Source organism: Passer domesticus, chromosome 5 (genome assembly GCF_036417665.1).
Source record: "Passer domesticus isolate bPasDom1 chromosome 5, bPasDom1.hap1, whole genome shotgun sequence".
NCBI lineage: Eukaryota > Metazoa > Chordata > Aves > Passeriformes > Passeridae > Passer > Passer domesticus.
Window position 1 is genome coordinate 79507947 of NC_087478.1, and position 23883 is coordinate 79531829.

At 40.1% G+C, this 23883-nt stretch overlaps 1 protein-coding gene and 1 long non-coding RNA gene across 2 annotated transcripts in view; one reads left to right on the forward strand and one right to left on the reverse strand.

Moving 5' to 3' along the window:
• DERA (deoxyribose-phosphate aldolase) overlaps positions 1–23883 on the forward strand; it is a 48022-nt gene that overhangs the window by 15744 nt on the left and 8395 nt on the right. The window contains exon 6 of the mRNA XM_064421365.1: positions 4106–4234. Coding sequence (XP_064277435.1) covers positions 4106–4234 — 129 coding nt within the window. The remainder of the gene's footprint in view (positions 1–4105; positions 4235–23883) is intronic.
• On the reverse strand, positions 12471–13760 carry LOC135301117 (uncharacterized). Its single transcript, XR_010362849.1, has 2 exons — positions 13629–13760; positions 12471–13478 (listed from the first exon to the last, which is right to left on the reverse strand). It is a non-coding gene; the product is annotated as an uncharacterized LOC135301117 (long non-coding RNA).

Sequence of the window (23883 nt, forward strand, 5' to 3'; positions counted from 1 at the left end):
TTTGGTTATTAAATATTTTAGTGTGTGTCCAATTATGTCAAGTTATTTTAAAGAAGTTCTTGAATATTGCTGGAGCTCTTTATGACACTCAGAATGCATTTTCCAGATCTTTGTGAAGTAATTGTTAAGATCTTTTAAATAATGCTAAGTATGAAAGCAGCTTTATTGGACAGCTAAATTACATCAGAAAATAACATGAAATGAGATATAAGTTTATGCATTTGCATACCTTTTATACCCTTTTAGCTTTTAAAGCAATACTACTGTCAAGTAGTTTACTCAGCTATTGTCTTGTATTACTTGGTAAAGTATGGATTAAACATAAATTATCAATTTGGATACTTTTTTTAGACACAAAATGTGGAGCCTTTATGTAAGGAATGATCAAGTTGACCAACAAATTTTTTAAATAGACTGGATCTATTTATTATTCATTTTTTCCCCTTGTCATCAGCATTTGCTGCACCTCCTGAAGTTGTGTGGGGTGCAGCAATGTCAGTGCTAATTCCATCTGCTAGCAAACACTGGACATGCCACACTGCCAGTGGCTGCAGGAGCATTGTTAACCCATCATCTGCTCTGTGGCAGGTGAATTTTCCTGTAAGAAAAGAGAAAAAAAAACCCAGTTATACTCTAAAAAAATTGAGCATGGCTGCATCCATGATGTAACTTCATTATGAAAAGTGCTTTTCACTGCTGCTGATTATTTAGGTGTGGGTTTAGAGGCTTTGATCAGGGATTGGGACCTTATTTTCATAAACAGCACAGACCAAACACACTCCCTGCTCCAGAGCCCTGGAGAAGCCTCCCCACCTTGCTCAGGAAGGTTGTGGCTGGATTTACCATTCCTAGATGTGCAGATGTTCTGTCTGGTGTTGGCAGCAGCAGCTCGGGCTCCTGAAGCCCAGCTCTGGTTCCAGAATGTGAATCCCTGGAGTTGCACCTGTGTGAGGGAGCTGTGTTGTGCTGATAGCCTCCTGATTGTCATTTTGTTAATAAACCTGCCATTAACATGCCAGACACAAGGGGCTCCAGCTCATTCTCCAGCTTCCAGCCCATCACAATCACCTTGATCATTTGGGCTAACAGAAGTCGAAACATCTTCTCATCTCAATTTCTATTCATTGTTCCTGACTTGATAAAAACACCAAAAAATTGAAATTTTTTAAAGAAAATTTATTTTATCACCACATTTTTGAAGAGAGCTATTCCGTAAAAAACAATTAAGCAGTGTGTTTTTTTCCCTCCTTTAATATTTTCATTTCCTTTGTAGGAGATCTGGATTGTCCCCTTTATTTGGTGATTTTTAGGACTAATGTATTACACCAAAGTAACAGACCATCCACACAATCTAGTGCAGATTACAGCCTGCAGAAATTATCAGGGATGTTTGTTTGGGAAATGTAGGAATGTAATGTAAGGAAGGAACATTTTCTCTGCTGTATTTAATAGCTGCTAAAATTCAATATAATGCACTAAATACAGTGTTAGGAAAATGACAAGGAAACATACAACTCTTATGTTTTATAACAGTGGAATTAAAACCACAGCTATGAAAGCATTTTTTTTTCCCTACAAAATGGGATTTTTTTCTGACTTCTATAAATGCATCTAGTAAAAGCAGATCTAAAGTTCATGAAAACTGTCAGGTAGCTCAAGTGGTGCAAAGTGGAAGAGTTTTTATGTCACATCCATTTTAACAGCTGGGTCAGTAGAGCTACCTCACACAGTATTTGTGAGCAACTGGCTCCAGGTATATTATATATAGGTTGACTTGCTTTGGAGTTTTTTGTGGGTTTATTGGTTTAGGTTTTAGAGGCTTTTTTGCTTTTTTGGTTTTTTTCTTGGCTTAAGACTGCTTTTATAATGGATTATATTGGTGCTTTGTTTAATATGCTGGAGGGTGCTGGCCATTTGCTTTGAGAGCTTTTTCCTTGTTTTAGGAGTCAAAAAGAAATTATCTTGCAGCCTCTTCATGGTGTTCCTGGCTCATTAGTTGAAAATATGCCTGCAGGGTTTCCTGTGACAGAGTTTTCTGACCAAAATCTTTGTGCCACTGAGATGCTGTGTGTGCTGTGGCTGTTGCTGGCGTTCTGCACAGCTCACAGATATTCCTGCATTTGTAGTACCCAGCTTTGGTCCTGCTGCTGTTCATCTTGATGGAACTGAGTCATTAAGTGCTGGACTTTCTGGCAGCACAGACTGTCCCACAGGGAGCCCAACACTCCTTGAAACCCTGAGTACATTTTGAAGTGTGTCTGACTGCACCCATACTTTAGACATTTGCCCAAGATTTTCAGGATAATCCCTTTTTTTGTGCCCTGCTTCAAATCTGAGTACTGAAACTTCTCCTTTTTTTTCTGAAAGGAGTGGGAGATTTCACACTTGTTCTGCATCAAAGCAGTTCCAGCTTGCACTGGGACTGGGGTTCTCTGTCCCAAATGTAATTGCATTTCTCTCTGTACTTTTACTGTGGGGATTGAAAATGCCCTGCGAACGTCAGCTGCTGTCTGCAATAATTGGTCTCTGAATAAAGAATAGCATTTCTTACCTACACCCCTGCCCCACTGAGGTGTGCCCACTTTTCCTGCACCCAGCTGAGCTGCCAGACACGGGTGATTGAGGATCCTGAGTCGCTCCTGGCCGTGGGATGATGTGTGCTGGCAGGCAGCGAGCCTGACGCTAATTGCATGTAAAAGCACCTTCCAACTGCAAGGGAGGGTGCTGGAGCTGCAGTGCCAGGGAACAGCAGCTGTGAGCATGGAATTTCTTTTCGTGGAATCCAACCTAAATGTACATTTTGTTGATTTTGCTTTGACATTTTTTGTGGCGTATCTCAAAGGTAGGGAAAACTTTTTCCTCTTGTTACCGAAACTAGAAGAAGAAGAAAGCTGCTTTCTCTGGGTTTTCAAAAGCTTCAGGAAAGAGTTGCTCCACAAAAAGAGATTTCATTTGGATCTAACATGAGCAGGGTTATTAAATGCACCAAAAAAAAAGGAAAAAAACCCACAGGTCCTTTGTGTTTCCTTTTTGAGCCTCGATTTGATGTAGGTTTCTGGAGCATCACCAATTGATCAATAAAACATGTTAGACTGCATGCTAGTTCTGATTAATTCACACCTTTGGTACACAGTGAGAAACAAGGTGAAGCCTGGTGTCTATAAAGGGACTTGCTAAGTGCATCAGCCAGTTGTCTGCTAATGTGTGCAGCGTGTCTCAGAAGGCCAGCCCAGCAATTCCAGCCCTGGACACCCTGGGGTGCCCATGGCATCAGTAGGATGAGGGCCCTGCCACAGCTGCCAAACCCTGCCCCACGCTTCCAGGTCTCACTTCAGGGCTGAGGGGAAAAGAAGTCTAATATTGCTGAAAAAAGAAAAAGTCTTTCTAGCCTGGACTGTTTTAGCAAGACCTGTTTAAAGCTGTATTTTAGCCTTCTGTCAAAGAACCTTGTGATTATGTGTTTGAAGATTGAGTACAGTTTGTGAAAAGGACCCTCTCGCAAAGCATCCTGTTTGTTTATTTTGCATCTTATTTTTTTTTTAATTCAAAATCTAGAAATGGTGTCTGTGCACTGTAAGAACTGCTTTTCTCCCAAAACAGGAGCAATTTTAACATCCCCATGCAGCCAGCTTCTGACAGTAATGCTTCATTAGTTTCTTTTATTCTCCCTCTGTGTAAACTTTTGTGGGAGCACTGCTGAATTTTACCAGGAAGGGTAAAAGGGAAGGTTTCACTGGCCAGGTGCAGAGGAAAACATAGCTATCTCTGAGTACTGATTCAATGTACTGCCATATTTATTGCTGGGAAAGCTGGTTTAAGATCAATCTTTACTATCATAGCTTTTTTAACTGCTGATGTATTCATGGGTATTTTGTACATTTGTATTTTGAGAGAGCAGACATTAATAGCTATTAAGTAAAGTCTGAAACTGCACGGCATTGTTAATTACCTCCAGTCATGTAATTTATTGAACTTACAAAACTTAAGTTCCTGAGTGCTACGACTAATTATAAGATTGGAAATTAATCCAGAAGTGGAAATTAAAGCCATACTTGAAAATACCTCTCAGGCAACTTTGATCATTTCCACATGCTTTTATCCCCAGGTCTGTACGAGGAGATCCGTCTGTGCCGTGCAGCCTGTGGAGAAGCTCACATGAAAACAATCTTGGCTACAGGTGAACTGGGCTCTCTTGCCAATGTCTACAAAGCCAGTATGATAGCTATGATGGCAGGTAAATACCCTTGGTTCTCCTTTTAAGCTGAGAATGTCTTTGCTATATTATTTATGAGGCTTAAAAAATTCCGGTCCTGGAAGTTTGGTTTTGTCGGTGGTAGAAAAAAATTTGTGTAGCAATTACTGAAGCTGCAGGTGGAGTAATGAAATGTCACTTGTTTTGTGTAACCTATCAAAAAACTGCATGAAATGTTAAGTAAGGAGCTGCTGAAGGGTGGTAGGAACAAGTGAAATTCGTTGTAAAACATCTGATCTGGTCAGAATATTTAATAAAGGCATTTGGGGCAGACACACTTCTGGAGGGAGCTGTGATGACCTACAGATAGGATGGGGGTAGGTGGCTCACAAGGGGAACTTCCCAGTGAAGACTCATGCCAAAAGCTCTCAGTTTTGGTTTGTGGTCACTTCTAACCACCTCTGAGAGGGCAGCTCAGGAGCCAACCTTCCAGAGCAGGACAGGGTTCCAGGGGCTGTACATCCCTTGTAGGTGTTACATTTTTGCTTAGCTTAGCACCCATTTGATCCCAAATTTTCAGCAGTACATTCTCTCTCTGCAGCTTTGGTACAGCTTTTCCTATCTCAGCCAGGATTATAGTTCTGTGTTTTAGTGCTATGTTGGCGATACAAAATTGGGAATTATCTCCCAGGCACTTGCTTTTCCCACCATGCTTGGAAGTGGGCTCCTCAAGTTTATTTCTAGAAGTGTAAAGATATACTGAGAACCACTTGGGTTAGTCTGTCTTCTAAACTTCCCCTCATTCTTTGTGGGTTTTTTTCCTCATTTTTTTTTTCTTCAGACTTGAAATTCTTACATTAAAGCAAGAAAAACATAATCAAGTGTCTTGTCAGTATTTAAACAAATATTCAGCTTGCTGCTGACCTCACTGTTACCATACACAGTTCTGTGCTTCTCTGATTCAAGTGGAATGGAGAGCATTCCAGGCTTCTAACAAGCCCAGCCACAATGTCAATTAGCATCATTAGACACAGAGGATCAGTATTATGCCACTAAATATTGCTTTTAATTAGAAGAGGTGTAAGAAATACACGTTTCCTCTTATTTAAACTGATGCACTAATCATTGTGATCACTTTTTGTACCACTGAGTAGTGAGAAATTCAGCTTGTAAAGCATTTTACCATTTTCAGAATTTTGCTGGTGTAGTTTTTTTGAAATACAGCAGATGGCTCTATTGTTAATGATTTTCCTTGCCTAGTTATTCATTTTACAAGATACTTATCCATCTGAATACATCCAGTAATTTCCTTATTTCAGTCTTTTGCTTTTTCTTTGTGGGTAGGCATAAAAATAAGAATTTATCTGCACTCTACATACATCCATTGAGGGCCAGGCTTTCAGACTCCAACTTGTCAGAACTGCTGAGACCCTCAAATTCCAGTTGAATTTTGTTTTATTTGTATATTTGTATCATTTTGGGGAGAAAGTGAATCCACAGTATAGTGGATTCAGCTGAAAAAGTGGCTTTAGAAGTTTTTGCTGCCTCTGACCAGTTCCTCCTGTTTTTTACAGCAAAATACAGTTCCTTCAGTTGTGCTGTTAGAAGTGCTTCTCATGTGTCATTGTGAGCTGAGTTGTCAAAGAATTACAGTTGAAAATTATTCCAGAAAAGGGTTAGCTAGTTAGCTGTGGGGTTTTTGATTGGTTGGCAATGTTTTAGGGTTTTTTTAAATGGTCAGAGCCTCAGTAATCTGGTTCACAGCCTTGCTTTGCATGGAGTTGTATCAGTGCAATTGGGGATGTGCAGTCCTCAAACTGATCTTGCTTCACTGTCTATGATGTGGATAGTGGGGAGCAAAAAATCCTGGGATTACAGATGTTTGCAGTGCCTTTCTGAGCATGCACATGTTCACCTGAAGGTCTTGAAGCACAAAGCCACCAAGGGTATAATATATAAAATATAATACAATTTATATAATAATATATAAAATATAAAATGTATTATAGACTATATATAGTATATATTACATATTATTAATATATTATGTGTACTAGATATAATTATATATTATATATAAGAATATATAATATAATAATATGTAATTAAAACATATAGTATATATATTACTAATGTAATATAATTAAATTATATATAAAAATAAAAATAAAAATACAAAAATAAATGAATAAATTATATATATATAATATACTAGTTTATTTTTAAAAATCTATTTTTTAATATGTAATATAAGCTAATATATTATAAAGAATTTTCCTCTGTGTGAACTGGTGGCTCCTGTTGCCTCTGAAATAATTCTCCATGGCTATTTTTTTCTTCTCTAGTAAAGTCCATGAGGGGAAAGACAGCAGAATGGGTGCAGATCCACAGGTGTCTTGAATTCCTTTAACCATGATTTTACCAACTTGACTGACACGCCATAAATTCTTCTGGAATATTTAAGAAGCTGTTTCTAAGTGAAGGAGGCTGACATGCCTCTGAGGACAGTGACTCACCTGGCAGGAATAACCTGTGCAGTGCTGAGGAGGGCAGGATGGCAGGAGCTTTGCACAGCAGTGCCTCTGTCCCACTGCCAAAGGAGCACCTGGATTTTGGAAAGCAGCCTGAGACAATCTGTGGTCTTTGTGAGGGTCCCAGGACAAGGGAAGAGATGAATCTGACTCCATGTTCTCAGAAGGCTGATTTATTATATTTTGATATTATATTATATTAAAGAATGCTATAAAAAACTATACTAAACTATATAGAACTGATACAGACAGAAGGCTTAACAAGAATGATAATGAGAGCTCCTCAGAGCCTTGACAGAGCTGGCTGTGATTGACCATTAAGTTAAAACAATTCACATGGAACCAATCAAACATGCACCTGTGGGTAAACAACCTCCAGACCACATTCCAAAGCAGCCAAACACAGGGAGAAGCAAATCAGATCATTATTATTTACATTTTTCTCTGAGGCTTCTCAGCTTCCCAGGAGGAGAAATCCTGGCAAAGGGATTTTTCAGAAAATAGGACAGTGACTACAAACCTAAAATCTGATTCCTAGACCCAGGGAATTTTTGATTTATTGCCTCCACTGCCATTTTTGTGCTTCTTCAAGTCCTGGTGGTGATCTGAGTGCATGAACTTCTCGAGAAAACTGACTGCATTTTTGACTCTGCTTTGGGGACAGAGAGTAAAGGAATTAGTGGTGTTCAGTGTCTGGTGTATCCTTGTGTAAATCATGTCCATTTCTACAGGAGACACCCAAGTCTTTCCCTAAGTAGTCTCTTGGAATAAACAGTCGTAAGGAACACAGAGGGGTGCCTGACTCCCCCATGGTAGTTGCAACAATTACATATTTCTTCAATGAGAATTTTCAAGAAGAAATTTCTCAGTTTCTTCTTGTACATATTATGAGAGGTAGGTCATTTTTAAACTTCTCTTTCTTGACGCAAACATCAGAAACAGGCAAGGAAGGCAGACCAGGAAGGGAAAGATGAACTTGCAGTGGGAAAGGAATGCAGTTCAAAGTTGAAAGAAACGCTTCAGTAAAGCTGTTGATGACTTAATTGCATATTCCACTCATATATAAGAATTTTATTCTGGAAGACTGTATTACCTAATTCCAAGTCTTTACTGTGCTGTGTAACAATTCATAATTAAGATATGCAGGCTAGGAAAGAGGTGGAGGAAGTGATTAACAAAGGTACTTTGAAAGTGAAAACCTGATCTGTGTCATTTTGACTGTGAAAACTGCTCCTTTTATGCCACACTTTGGGAAGCTGCAGGAGCACAGCAGTGACATATGAAAGACACTTGTTTTCTTTATATATATCTAAACAAGGACCTGTGTAAAGAACAGGGAAGAGTGATAAATGTTCTTCTGCAGCTCTACTGATGTGTGGGTTTGAAACAATTTTTTCATAGATTATTAAACAATTAGTCAAATAAAGGGTATGTAGAGATACTGACTAATCTAAACATTGAATTTATGAAGGGAATGAGTTAGTGCTAAAACAAATAATCTTCTAAAGTCCCTAGGCCAAAATATCCTGCAAGAAGTAGCAGAAGGTGGCTGAAGCAATAAGGTCTCTAATGTCTAGAAGGGGAATGTTAAAACACATTGAATATGTGAGCAGAAATGGCTTTAGATCCTTTGATGCTGTTCTTTCCAAAGTGAACAGAAATACCACAGCCAAACAGTGAGGAAAAGCTTTATGCTGCAGTTCACAGGAGAGAGAGATGGTTTGGAACATCACAAAATAATGCCTGGCTACACAAAGCTTTTACCTCCGCTCCAAATAAGATTTTTATCCTGGGGTTAATATTAGGGAGGACAAACTCTAGCATGCCAATATCTGCTGTTGTTCTGAGCACTTTCTTGCACAATTTGTTCAGAGCAGGGTTATGTGGTGTTGCTGTAAACGTGCTAGCAGGCATCTGAGTGCAAGGGCTCACCTCCTGTGCTGGATATGGACCACTAGGAACCAAAACTTCTGCCAAGTGACTGTTTCATGAAAAATGAGAGACCAAGGGAACCAAACTAAATTAGCAAAATTGACTGAAAAGCAAGGCGTGCTCTGCTCAAATGCAGCTAACATAGAAAACAAGACTACTGAATAAATAATAATACTTAGTACTTTATGTCTTCAAAGCACATAACTGACATTAGCAGAGTAAATCTTATAATTGCCTTGTGAAATACAAGACAAAGACAATAATAGACAAAGCAAAAGTCCAACTGAGATCAGTTGTGAGTTTTGGCTTTAAATCTCATGCTCAGTCCAAAAATCAAGGGTCCCCCTCAGTAACATGTGAGTTGCATTATGTGTTGATTTAATTATGTGTCTACAACTTCAGCTGTAATTTGATACTGAGTCAGTCAGTTTTTAGAGCCCAGAGCATTTGCAAATGAAAGGCAAAGCAAGGGAGGAGGCTTGATAACACATAAACAAAAATTCACTTTGTGTCTTGTTTTACTTGTCTGAAATATAACCAACCGTGTTTGGCTTACGGTGTGTCTGTAAAGGGCACGCTCTACCTGTAAAACATCCATCAGAAATCAGAAACAGCTCCTTTCCATGGCTGTGACCTGTCTCTGAAGGCTCTCCAGGGTGGCAGATGATGTTCAGCTCTGGGAGGTCCAGCATGGGGCTGGGGGCAGGTCAGGGAGTCCCTACTCTCAGGAGGGTGTGGGAGGAGTACTTGGCACTGCCTGGTGACTGAGGCTTTCTTGTCCACTGCTGAGTGTAGAGGTTGTTGCATTTGGCTGCTTAAGGGGCTTATCAGGACAGTGATTATTGCTAATAGTTAATTAATTATTAATTATACTGGAATTATACTGGGAGTTGATCACTTCCCTGCCTGCTGCAGCAGATGCCCTGCATTCTGCATAGCCTATGCTGGTTGTGCACCTTCAAAGCTCTAGTTAACATCACTGAAAGTTTAGTGCAAAGAACAAGCTCAAAACACACTGTGGAAAACCTAGATGCAGTGTGGCAGTCTGTCTCAAAGTTTTGAATGATATCATGGACTAAGTAAGTTTTTTTGGAATTAAGTGCAAGACCAAAAGATGGAGTATCTTTAAATACAATCAGCCTAAAAGAGGTTGGAACAGAAACAAGTGACTTCATTTGTTCTGGTACAGAGTGGGGGGAAATAAAAAAGCCAGCAGTATGAAAATGCTGATAACAGCATGTTCAGTGAGGCACTACAAGGATGCTCCCTTAAATGAGGTAATTGCCTACAAGCTTAACAGTGATACTGCAGCTAATCACTAGAAATAATGTAGGCGTGATAGATAAGCTTGGAGTTGAAAAGTTCCAACAATGCAATCACAATATCCTCAGGTTTGATTTGCTGATGAGAGGCCATACAAAGACTAGTAGCAAAAAAAAAAAAAAAATGGCGTTTGAGTAAAGCAGACCTTGAAGGAGTGTGAAATGAGACTTAAAAATCGGTCTGGAACTCAGTAATATGTGTGGAGGGAATCAGAAGTGAAGGAATGGAAAGTGGTTGAGACAGGCTAGGGCAGGCTCTCAGGAAAAGTCTTTCCAGTTGAGTCAACAGAACCCTGCATGGGTAAGTAGAGGACAGAAGTAACACTTGAGAGAAACAAAGATGTTGGGGGAAAAATAAAGATGCAAAGAGTCTGTGAAGTGAGAACAGAGTTAGAGTGCATACGGTGAAGCCTCATTTGTTTGCAGTTTGTTAAAAACCCAGACGTGCATGCAATGGCACATTTTGTTATGCATTTATTTATGTGCTTACTGAGCTGTGTGCCTGCCTACAGAGCCATATCTGAGGGGAGATCTTTATTTGGGGCCATTCATATTTGTCAAAGCAGGATGCCTGGCAACTCTGCTAATTTTGTGCAAGGTCTGTTCTATTAATGGTATTCTCCTGTAATCAGAAAATAAGAATATATGCCCTCCAATGAAGTCAAAGAAGAAATGCCAGTGTAAAACAGTGTACAACTTGTCAGCTCTGTACCTGTTTGTTTGAATTTGTGTTAGCCACACCACCACCTGAGTTTCTCCCTCCACCATCTCCCCTTACAAATAAAAGCAATGCTATTTCCAAGCACTTCTCACCAGAAGAACACCAACTCAGGAAGCCAGAAGATGGGTTTGAGGTTGCAGAATGACTTCCAGCATATCATCACTTTTGACAACTCTACTTGCCTCTCTGGTTTTCTGTGTGTAAAATTAACATTTGCATGTTTTATAGAACCTCTGTGAGGCTTAGTAAATTAAGATATGAACAGAAATGTGTTGCTCTAGTCAGAAGGTAGAAATTTTTGTGCCTGTGCATGAAGATGGAATACTCTTGGTCACAATTCAGATTGGGAAATGGACATTTTCTGGTGGGATCTGCTGGCTGTGCTTTCCTGGTCCAACCAGCCCTGGGAGTGACAGCGGTGGTGGGAGCCAGCAGAGCTCCAAAGTGATGCTTTGTGCACCGCAGAAGGCAGGAGCAGCAGGGAGGGCCCGTTCCTCCTGCTGTTCTCACAGCACTCTGCCCAAAATGTTCTTCCAAAGGGGAGAGTTCTGTGTGTCCCCTGTGCCCCTGCTCTGTCTATTTCTCCTCAGAAATCCCAGGCTTGTCCTTCTCTCTCAGGACAAGGGTTTGGACACTGATTTCTGCTTCCTGACCTTTAGGAAAGGGGCTGTTCTTTATGCTCCACCCTTTGGAACTGGCTGTGAAATAGCAGCCACTGACAGAATAGCACACTGCTGAGAGGGGTCAACTTTCTATTAGCAAATTATCCTCAGTGCCTGCGTAGCACTTTACTTTTGCCGATATTCAAGATCTTTCCAAAACATGTTAATTAAGGAATATCTAAATGGTATACTTTCAATTTATAACAACTGATGCAGAGAGGTGAGAAAGCACCCCTGTTGGGTTAATTTTCCCCATGAATGAAACCTTGTTTCTATGTTAAATAACTTGTTAGAATTCGAGCTAAAACTTCTGAAGTTTCATATCACCTCAGATTCAGAAATTGTTGCACAGTGAATAGTTCCAGTCAAACGTGCCAGCAGAATAGCAGGGCTTCCTGGCAAAAAACTTTGCATCTGTGAAGCTCCACTATTGAAGGTAATGGTTTGAGAGAATGCAATTTTAAAACATGGAAATATTATGTAAAATCAATAGATGTACTGGGTACTATTTATTTCTTTGATATTTCAGGCTAGGTTTTTTCATTCTGTCAGTAGCAGGTGTTAAATTCTACTAAACCAGTGAAAAATAGAAATAAATATTTAATTTACTGTACCTATCAATTATATAAAATTGGCTTATGAAATATTAAAAGAGATTGCATGTAGGAACACTAGTTAGAAAATCCAGTTCCTTAACAGAAACGTAATATAGATGTGGAAATACACTAAGCATGATTTTAGGGTTGTAGGTCCTGGATTTTTTTTGTTGTTGCTTTTTAAGGTATCAAGGCCTAGTGGTTGTGCCTGTCTAATTTGAAGACATGGCAGCAGCAATGTGGATTTGGACTTCTGAAGAGAAATGTGTTGAGTGAGGAAAAATACATCAGGAATATGTGCTCTTGAACATCATTGGGTTATTTAAAAAAACTATGGATGTTCACTTGAATATACCATTGAATCATAAGGACACAGGGAAAACCAACGAGGCAAAACAAGAGATGAGCACAAACAGAAATGAAAAACCAGCTGAGCCATAAAAGTGGGACAAAACCAGGAAGTTTCCCATGAGGAGGGCATGGATTGTTTCCTTACCTGAATGTTAAAGCTGCATGTTAAAACACACTGATATCAATATAAAGACATCCATGAGCCTTTAACAAATCATGTCCTAATGGTGCTGAGGCTGATTTTTTTTTGAAGTGTTACATCATGAAGTGCAGGGAAACACTGAACACCCCAGCTTGACTGCTGGGGTGCATGAACACATTCCTCACTGAGCTACACAGGACTGGTCAAATGCAAATGAATAACATAGAATATGCTCATTTATGTGAGCATATTATCATAGAAAATGCTCATTTCAATGGTGCTTGGGAACAGGCTCTTCCAGCTTGCCTCTGTGGCTGCTTGCAGTGCTTTGGATGAGTTGCACAAGGAACTTGAATTTCCTTGGCAGGTAGCTCGGTTACTTGGAGTCTGTCTCCCAGCCTTTCTGTGTTCCTCTGGTTCTTGTTGTTACAGCTCAGATTGTGAACAAAAATTGGAACATATTCCCTTCTTTGACACTATAATTGGGAATTTCATCCCCTGAGAAATGCTCCTGATTTGGTTGTGTTGTTTTTTTTTTTTTTCCAATTCTTTTTAAGAAGTTGTAGTTTTAAAATTCAGTATCTCTCAGATAAGACAATTTAAGATTTCTGCCTGTACTTTATAGTTACTAAAGACAATAGCTTTCCCAGAGGTGTCTGTAGTAGTCCTCCTTCTGAGGGAATTTTTCAAAGTTTGAATTGACAGCAAAGGCCATGGTCTTCATGGCAAGTCAACAGGGATCTGACATCTGATTGTCTTTTGTACCTTTGATGTTTCTTTCCTGCTAGCTATTTGGGCTATAAAGTGATTTCTCTGCAGTGTACAACTGCAGCAGTTTCCTAAAGTTGAGTTCTCCCTAAATCTAAGATGTAGAAAAGATTCCTCCTTGGTGATACCAGGAGCTCTTCTTGAGTATAACTTCTTCTTTCCATCACCTTTGCAGTCATGTTGCCAGTCCAATGTCCAATTTACCAGCCTATCCCAAACATCTCAGGAGTGAAATCTTGTAGTTTGTCACTGTTAATTCACCTGTAATGGACCAAAAAGGAAACAAGGCATGATGCTCCATATTCCATGCATCACACTGAACTTAAATCATGGAATACAAAATTGTGAGTCATGTGTATTCAAAAGCCTCCTTCCCACTAGTCCTGGAAAGTGAATTTGTGGAGAGCTCACAAAGCACAAAGCCTCCTCAAAGTGGAGCTTTGGAGCAGAGCTGACCCCAGGATGTGGAAGCAGCTTGGTGGGGTCTGATGGAGAGGATGCTTCTTGGGAATCCTAGTCCCCAGGAAGAGCAGGGGTGGCATTTTTCAGCTGGTTCTCTGCTACCCTGACACCATATAGCTGCTGTTGGTAGCTATCTGATTAGGTTTGTGTTGCAATCAGGCACAGTGTTTGCAACTGCTCTGGATCTCAGCACATCCAGCTTCTCAGCAGCTCGCCAGTTGCAGCTTCGAGGCAGAATCCTCCAGGAGCTTCAGCTGGGTGGATCTTGTGCTATTGTAACAATGCCATTTCCAGTGCCTGGGTTAGAATTACAGCTCAGCTTTAAACTTAGTGTCTCCAGAGAGCACTGCAGAAACACTTGTTTTTTTTTCCCTAGAAGTAAAACAAAAATATCCCAGTAAAATAAGCAGAGCTGCTCCTTGCCCTTGAAGAATGTCTTAGTGAGTTCATTTGCAGGCACTTGCCTCTATTATGAAGTAAGAACTGAAGCTGGGAGAGCAACTCAAGAGGAAAGTAATATATTTTTCTTATAAAGTGTTGAAGAGATTGAGTAAAAAAAAAAAAGTTAGTGAGAGGTAAAGAGAAGCTTTTAGGTTTGAAGTTTTCCTGTGCCTTTTTTACTCTCTTAAGAACTCAGTTTTGGAGTGAAACATGGGAACATGCAGAACACTTTGTCATCCAAGTATAGAAGTGCTGCAGATAAGAAGAAATAATTATTAATCAGTAACACCACTGTATTTTGTTGCTGCTTCCTGTTTAATGAATGCCTTGTTCGTGAAAGAACCAGGAGAGATCTGAGATTATTTGAGGGGAATTTTTGTTCAGTGGAAGGCAAAGGAGAGATAAGAATGGAATCAGTTAAAGTCAGAAGGAGGCAACTAATATGGCTTTTGAGGTATCAGTGATGAATTTTGTATTATTCATGGCAGTGACTCCTGTATGGCTTGTAAGTTTTCTATGTTTTCATTTGCTAAATTAGGTGGGACACCACATAAAGAGTAAAGTAGTCAGTGAAATGTAGGAAGATTGAGATCATCACAATCATGCAAAGCTTGTAGATGCCTTTCCACAAAATGTGGTTAGCTAGAGCACTGATTTTTATGTTAATTTACTAGTGAATAATTTAAAAAGACCTGTTTACTTTTTAATAAAAAGGAAAGATATAAATTGGCTGAGTGTTCCTAATGTTACTTACAGCTGCCATTGAGCAGATGTTAGGGATTCTTAGTGGTAGGCTAGACCAAAATAAGTTTTATGAATAAACAAACAATTTCCTTTTACTACCAACTCTTTCAGGCTGATTCTCTCCCAAATTCACTGTGAATGGCTTTTTAAAGTCTCCTCATAAATAATTACCTTTCTTGTGGCACTTTTTTCTAGGCACTTGAATTTTAATTACAGTGATGAACTGTTTTAATAAGTTGTTAAATAATTTTATCTTTTTAGGAGTGAATCCATTTTCTATTTCTCTTTGACTTCATCGGTTCCTGGGACTTTAATCCTTTTAATTCTTGCTAATTCACTTCATAAATTCATGCTGGAGAAGTAAACAGCATGCAGCAGGAGCATCATTTTCTTTTGAACTCTGTGCACGTACACCCACCTCAGCTTGCTGGTTATCAATGGTCTCCTGTTACTAGCAACCATTTTGTTTAACTCAGTCCTTTGGATCACAGTAAGTATGAAAAGATAGGTAATTAAATGGAGACAATGTGATTTTGCTTTGGGCTAATGTCTGGGGGCCTTAAAGCCCTGCATGGAAGTGAATACAGTGCTTAGTTCAGAGATAAGGGCTATGTAACACTGCTGTACTTCACCCCAGAACAGCACCTTCCAATGTAAATACTTATCAGACACCTTTGTGTGTGATTTGATGTTGGGAAATGCTGAACACGGAATTCCTCCTGGCTTTTTTTGCTGTTCATGCCAGAAGGGAAGGTGCAGGCAGGGTGGTCGCGCTTCCCGGCACGACGCTGGCACCGTCCCTGCCCCTGCACGTGACAGCTCTGCAAAGCACAGGGGGTGTTCTGCTTGACCACCTCTGTTTCTGAACATCTGAGTGAAAAAGCCAATGAGCCTTGGTTTGAAAAGGCAGGTGCCTGCTAAGGAAGGCAGGAGACTCCCCTGAAATGGAAAATGTAAAACTCCTCCCTCCGAATTATTATAAATTCGAAATGTAAAAGCTCTCAGACAAAGATATGGGAATAGGAATAACAGTTCTTTACTAGGAAGATTAAAACCACAAATGCAATAGTACAAACAAAAAAAGCCCCACTGCCAGAGTCGGAAGAGGCACTAACCTCCTGTGGGTCAGGGTGGTGGCACAGCCCCATCCCATGGGGGCTCAGCCCTCCTGCAGTGCCAGCTGTGCTTCTGCTGGAGCAGGGATCCTGCACAAGGCTGGAGTTTTCCTCTGGAGCTCCAGGGCTGCTGGAGATGGGCCTGGTGCTCCTCTGGGAATGCAGGGCAGGAGAAAGCTGCTCCTCTGGGAATGCAGGGGGCAAAGGTTGCTGTGCTGTTCCAGGCTCAGATTGTATCCAGGTAGGAATGCTTGGCTCCTCCCCTTGGTGGAGCATCTCCCCATGGGATGCTGGAATTTGATCAGGCATGCAGGGACACTCAGTGGCCATGAACAGAAGATAATTAATAACTAATGACCCATTAACAGAAGAGATCTTCTGGAGGGAGGATTGGTTTGTGGAAGACATGAAGAAAACTGCCCCATGGACAGCAGAGAACTGCAGAGGACAAAGAGCAACATAACCTCTAACAGATGGCAAATAGAATTTACACTTACCTTCCAATCCAGGACACATTGATACCAGAGTGAGGCTCTGAAATATTGCTGCAAATTTTGCATAGATGGGTTTATTTTTTTTCTCTAAGAAAGATATAAAATGTGCTGTCTCAATGAATAGTGACACTTAATAACTTGCCACTAAATACCTATGAGGATATATATACATTTAGCACAAAGAGAGTTTTGTATTCAATTTCTTAAATTCACAGTATTTCAGTAAAAAGAGTGGAATGCCAAAGTTCAAAATGATCATATATATTTAATGTAAGTTTTAAAAAATGTAAAACCTATATATAAGATGTAGATTTGAAGACTGGAATATCATCTCTGTTTTGCCAGTGGACAGGTGAAATCAGCATTTCTCTATTGGTTTATATATATATATATATTTTTTTTTTTTTTTTTTCAAATAACCAGCACCCATGCAGTTGTTTAATCAGGTTGTTGATGCTTTTGGTTTGAGATGCTCACCATAATTGCAGTCTGTGGTAAGATCAGCACACAGGCTGTTGACAAAGGGAGGTGAAAAAACAGTCCCCTGGTATATTAAATACCTTTTTATGAGTTGCTCCCTTTTTGTGATGGTGCTTACTGGTCTTTTTTATTTCCTTCATTCAAGTAGTGCTCAGTATGAGCTTATGCCAGAAAAGTCTGACTGAATTTATCAGCAGCACACCTTCATAAAGCATCCCTTTGAAATAAAATTGTTAGTTTTGCCATGTAAGCATTGTTAATAATGCAATGGGAGGAAAAAAGGATTTCTCAAAAAACCAGAAGTGTCTTTCCCTGGCTGCCAGCAGAGAGGTGCCTCCTGCTTGGAGTGTGGCTGCACAGTCAGGGGTTTTGGTTGGTTTTTTTCACTGAAGGGAGCTGGCAGGCTTTTTGGTATTCAGGCTGCCTGAAGAGTTGGAAACATTGCAGAGCAACCCGACTGACAGTAGTGAAAACATCTGGAAATTCTCATCTACACTGCAACCTGCACACCTGGGCTTTTTTGGCTAATACCAAATTATCAAGGTGGAGAAAGAAAAAAGGAGGGGCAAAATTTATTGGAAAGTGACAGCTTTAAGATTGATGCCCTTTAAAACCAAGCATTGTGATGCCTTATATGTGTAGGTAAGGCCATAGGTAAGGTGTTACCCTTTGGATATTTGTTGCATCAGGAGAATGCAGGAAGTCCATGATAAAATCTATGTGTTTGCAACTTGTTGGTGTTGAAGGTGTTTGAGCGTCATAAAAAATAAGCTAAAAGTGCCTCACGTTTTCCTGGTGGTCACCCAAGTGGATTATTCATCCCTCTATGCAAGCCCTCAAGAAATCTGTTCTACCTGATCTGCAAAAGCCAGGTGGAAACAAACAGGTCACAGATGAGTCTGGTGAGATCTGGCACCTTTTATTTTTTGGTTTTCAGGCAAAGCCAGACACCAAAACATTGACCCTTCCAATTGCTCAAGGAAAATACCTTTGACCCTGGAAATCCCCCTGGCAGTTCAGCTGTGCCAGCTGCCTTTGGTTGTAGGGGACAGTGTGGAAGAGGGGCTGATGCTGCTCTTTGTCCTCTGCACACAAAGAGGCTACATGCTGGATGGATTCTGACTGCAGCATTAAGACATGGACTCTTAAATCTCAAAAATCAATCCTGCCTTTCTCTGGGTTAGCGTAGGAACAGAATCTTAAACTGCTTTTAACATCAAGTGTTGAAAAACACTCAAAATGACATTGAAGTGTCATGATTTTGGCTGCATTATGGATGGTGGATTTTTTAAAATCTTTAAAATTCATAGCACCTTCTTGATAAAGTAGACTGATTTTCTACTTGCTTTATTCAGTGTGGAGTATTTCCAAATTGATTTTAAACAGCTATTTCTTCAATTTGAGTAATTTTGTTACAAGCTAATAGACAATACGTAAGTGTACCTGAGCTTTAATGTTAACATATTTGTTTCAAAGTTGTTATCAACGTTAAAAAGCACAAAGCTAAATGTGGTTGCTAAAACATGGAATGCAATATGCCACGTAGCGCTGTGATTCTAAGCCATCATGCATATTTATTATTTTCTTCCAAATTGCAGTGCTATTACTGGTAGATATATCAGGGTTTTAGCCTCAGTCTGTAATATGTCATGCACAGGACAACATTTTGAGAGGCTGAGATGTATTGATCCAAAACCAAGAATGCCAAGAGGGAAAAAGCCTGACCTAGACCAGTGCTGTTTTAATGATATCAGTTTCAGCTAGTTTATCATTGTTTAGGTTAATTTAAGCATGAACAAGGAAGTGATGCAATGAATTTCAGTGTTGGTAAAGGAAGCTTAAAGGGGGAGATTTTAAAATCAAGTTTCTCCCACTGCATTTTGTTTTTTCACCCATCCTAGCCAGAGCAGTGCTTGCATTCAGTCTGAAAGGAAATGCCAAGCTTTATCCAAGCTTTATCCAAGCTTTATCCAAGCTTTATCCAAGTTTCTTCATCAGTAACTGCTGGAGGAGGCCATGGATTTGGGAATTTGGGGCCAGAGCTGTGCCACCAGCACAGCCTCCTGCCCTGGGTGCACTGTACTAGAGAGGGAGGTTTCTACTGATGTCTCTTGTGTTTTGAATCTTGCTCAAAATCAGGAGTAAAAAATAGCCCACAGAATGGAAATCAGCACTGCAAGTGGGTAAGCTGAGAGAAAGGTCTTTTTTTTTTAACAGTGATAGTAAGGTTAGGATTAGTTGTTGGGATTCCTTCATTTATTTTTTCTTTCTGCCTTTGGCTTGTCATGTGTCATTAGGCAAACTGCTTCAGCAGTTCCAGTAGTGCCATCTGCAAAAAGAAATAAGGTTAATGTAGGTCATATACTGAGTGCAGTATGTGGTACACCCTTTTAAAGAAGAAAAACGGGATCCTGGTAAATAAACATCAGATTTAACAAGCAGATAACAGTACAAGTGTTCCTTAAACTTCCTTGTTGTCCCATAACAAGTCACTCCTGCTGCTTCCTCTTTGGAGAGGAAGAGGAATGGTTGTTCCAGCAGCACACAATTGCCTGAACTCCTGAACCCTGGCATCTCCCAGCCCTGCTGCTGCATGGCAATGCAGGGAGGTGACTGGGAGCATGTTTCCTTCTGGGCTTCAGGGTGGCTCCAAGCCAGGAGCCACCAGTGACAGGGATTCCAGCTGTGCTCTTTGGACACAGAGCATGTGTCAATTATTTATCTCCTCTTGCTCCATGCCACATAGGGATGGGATTGGGTTGGAAGGAATGGTCTGAAAATAGCAAGTGCCTGTGCTGTGTAGCTGAGCAACAGAAGGTGGTGTGGCTCTTCCTGCTGAACCTTCTAAAGAAACATTTTAAATGAACACACAAGAAACTAATACTAATTAATAATAGTATTCTGTGGAGACCTGTGGTAGGGGCTGCAACAGTGCATTAGCAAGCTATGCATAATTCAGCAATGCTGAATTCTTTCAGACATCATCTACAGGGAATTTTGCACAAGTGTGGATTTGGTTATTTGTCCCTTTGTGTGCATGTGTAAGTGTTCCTAAGGACATTGTTTGGCTTGCAGAACCCCTGGTACTGGAGGTGCTGTTCAAGAAAGGGAGCATCCATTCTGAGTCTAAGAAACCAAGCTGGGATGGGTTTTCAGAAAGTTGTCCTACTTCTAAACAGACACTAAACGTGGAGCCCTATGATGGGATTTTTACTTTTTTTCCCCTCTGTGCAGACACTTTTTCAAAAAGAGTTGCAAAAAACAGGCAGCTCTCAACACACCAAGTTATAAACCAGCATTTTTCAATGGTAGCTGAGGCACAGGCGTGTGAAAACATGCATTGGCACCTAACCAAGTGGTCTGGCATTGCAGCCTCGTGTCATGGAGCTAAAGCTACCTGCTGAGCTACTGCTAGAGTGAGTTGTCACAGCTTTGTATTCTCTTTTCCTGCATGGCAAAGCTAAGCTAACAGGGAATGTATTTTATCTCTCTGCTGGAGCAGGATAAGGACATGTAAGTGGGACAATTAAGGATGAGGACATGTAAGTGGGACAATTAAAGATGACTCAGCTGACAAGAATTAGCTGCTACATTAGCCTTTTATATCTTGCCCTGCGTCTTATTTTCAGAGGGTTGTTAACCTGGCCAGCCCTAGTAAGGCTAATTTGTGTGTGAATCTGAAGACCCTTAGTTTGGGTGCTCATAAAATAGAAAGATGACTTGCTAATGGGACTTCATGCACATTTGATAGGGTACTATTTTGTCACTGATGCCTTGTCAGCAGAAACAGCAGGTGGGTTTGCAGGTCCTCTGAGCAGAATTTTTGCCACTTTTTGCCACCAGTCCTGGAAGTCTTGGAAGGATATGTGTTCTCCCTGAGTCACTGCATATTGTTATAACTCAGTTGCAGCAATGAAGACGTATTTGTGCTCATTGCAAATACTTACAGAGTAGCAGAGCATAATTGTCCCTCTGCAAGCATCTCTCTCCAAACTATTGTTTCAAACTGCCAGCCACATCTTTGTTCTTTATTAAGACTAAGGCAGCAACACAGAGTCTGTAGGTATCAGGAGATAATCATTCCCCAAGGGCATTTGAAACACTTCACAACCAAAAGGTTGTGATTACTTCACAATTGCTATGCTGCTTATTATTCCTTATTGCTTAATTATGGAATCAGAGTGTGTTTCTTGGATGCTGTCATCTGAATAAGATTCTCCACTTCTGATGCTCTGCTTCAGTGTTACGTGGGCTGGAAATCTCTGTAGATGTACAGGATAGCCATGGAGCAAGCCTGTTCTGGAAGCTCTCCTGAACTTTTGGGAGACCAAAGCTTTCATAAACGGGGCTGTGTATCTAGAACATTAAAAAATATAATGGACTTTCTCTGAAGTGAATGGCCTGTTTGTGTGGAACCCACAACCTTGGTGTTACTGCACCATGTTCTACCCAGCTGAGCTCATCCCCCTCCTTCAGCCAGTCTCACATGACTTGCTGCCTTGAAAGGAAATGTATTTTTGTGGCTTCATGTTGGAAAATAAAAGTGGTCTTTTCCAGGCTCACCGGGCCTAGAAATCCACCCTGATAACTGATTTTATAAAATCTTGGATGTAATGCTTCATTGAATCGTGTAATTTATTCTAAGGAAGGGGATAGCCATTCAGTGTGTATTTTAGCCTTAGCCTTGATTTTTTTGAGTGTATCCATTCACAAGAAGATGAGAAGATGGGTTTTTAATCAGGTTTTTAAATCATCACCTAAATTTCCAGGTGAAACTCCTTCTGAACTTAATTCCTTAAACTTGTTTTTGGGAACTTGAATAAGAAATAGACTGGGTGAAACTCCCTTATTATCACAAGGTTGGCATAAAGTTTGCTTAATGAGGTGCCTTTTATGTCAGCACTTGATTTTTATATCCCCCTTTTCATTGCTGAAACCCAAACATTAGCAGCACCTTCCATTGTGGCTCTCTGTGCTAGTGTGGGTGCTCTGTCTTCTGTAAGAGGCTGCCTGCAGTCCTGCTAGCAAGCTCTTGTGTCATAAAAAGAATTTGTTCAGCAAATAAAAATGTATTGTTTTCATTGTTAGAGGATGCTACTTAATTGGCTGTATGTTTGTCTAATAATCACATCTAAAGCTGATTATTCTCATAATAGCCTTAAGATATTATTTAAAAATAAATATATAAATGCACAACTTTTGTACTAATACTAGTTTTTAATCTCTTCTTGTTTCTATGAAGTCTGAATGAGATTTTCAAAATTGAATAATAATTTGATCCGTTAATCTTTTGAAGCTAGTAATTTTATTTTCCCCTCTTTGCAGTCTCTGAGGCTCGCAAATGAATAGAGCTTCATTACTGGAGTCTGCATTTAATAACCATTATCCATTATCTTGTAATTAAGACTCCCTGTAACGAATCATGAGGACAATGCAAAAATACATAGTACATTTCTTTAATGAACTGGAAAATGTTCATCTTGTTCTATTTAGTAATGAGTTGCTGAATAGTCGTTAAATCCACTGGAGAATAGAACTAGATGGATTTTGAAGACTATCTTGAGTTTGTGGTTAATCTATTAGAATTAAAATTTCATCTTCTATTTTTATCAACAGCTGATTAGAAGTCATTCTGTTTGACCAAATTGATTAGAAGACCATATACAAGGGCAGCTGTTGTTTAATGAAAGTTTTTAATGAAACTGTACCATAGAGACTTGTAATTATAAGACTTATAAAAGCTTTGACTTACCTTATAGCAGAAAAAAATGAGAAGTATTGCACTGAAGGACTTTTAAGTGCTACATTTCGAAAGGGAAATTAAAGATATAATTTGGTGATGTTGAAGTTACACTTCCACTGCTCCTTGTTTTAATGTGACTATCAGATGTCCGTGGTGTCTCCCTGGAAGGGAGCAGCTCTGAAATGTGCAAGTCAATTGTTTCTCCTGTGTGCTCCATTCTCTGCAAAGCCCTATCAACTTTTAATTGCCTCTTTTGTGCACTGCACTTTCTGTGGAGTTGGGATCTTTCTTGCAAATAGCTGTTTCTCTCCAGAGTGGAAGCTGTCACGGGAGGGTGCAATTGAGCCACCACTGGGCTGACGTGGTGCCTGGTCAGGAAGCCTACAGAGAAAACTGTGTGGCCTCAGGAACCCCAGGGTTGGTGGTACCGTTTGATTGTGTTTTGAAGGCAGAGAGGCACGCCTGGCTGTGTGCTGCCTTGCCATCAGGCTGTGCCCCAGCTGCGTGCCCGCCAGCTGTGCCATCGGGAGGCTCTCTCTGCAGCTCACAGAATGTAGTCAAGGCAACTCCTTTCCTGCAGCCAGTGCTGAAACTTCCCTTCCCTACTCCAGGGGATGTTGTAGAGGCATCATCATTCACATAAGAGACAAAACGGACCCCAAGCCAAATTTGAAGTGGAAGCAGATGCAGTTCCAATTGACTTAAGTGGATGATGCACACTACTACATGATGTTTGAATTATCCCTCTTCTTCTCCCAATTACTTTTGATAATTAATGATCCCACAGTACACCTTTTCTAAGAAGTAGGTTCCTAGGGATGAAGTGGGTCCTAATGAAATTAAAGTTTTGTCATTGTGTTCTGTCAGTGCTGGATCATGCACGGCAAGGCACATTATTTTTTGTTAGTTTCTTAGCTTCTCGTTACACTGTGCTTCAGGATTTCTTTCAAACCAAGGCAGAGCAGCAAGAATACACAAGAATGTTACACAAGTATTAAGGCAGAGAGTGGAGAATATTATTCACTAGGGAGAAAACAGGAAAAAATAAACCAAGGCTAACTCTTGTTCTTTAAAGAACACAGATGTTTTGACCTTGTTGCTGCATTAATCCGTGGATTTAAGTATAGTAACTTGCAGTGTTACAATTGCTAAATGCATAAAAGGGGAGTTTTCCCTTGGTTTACAGT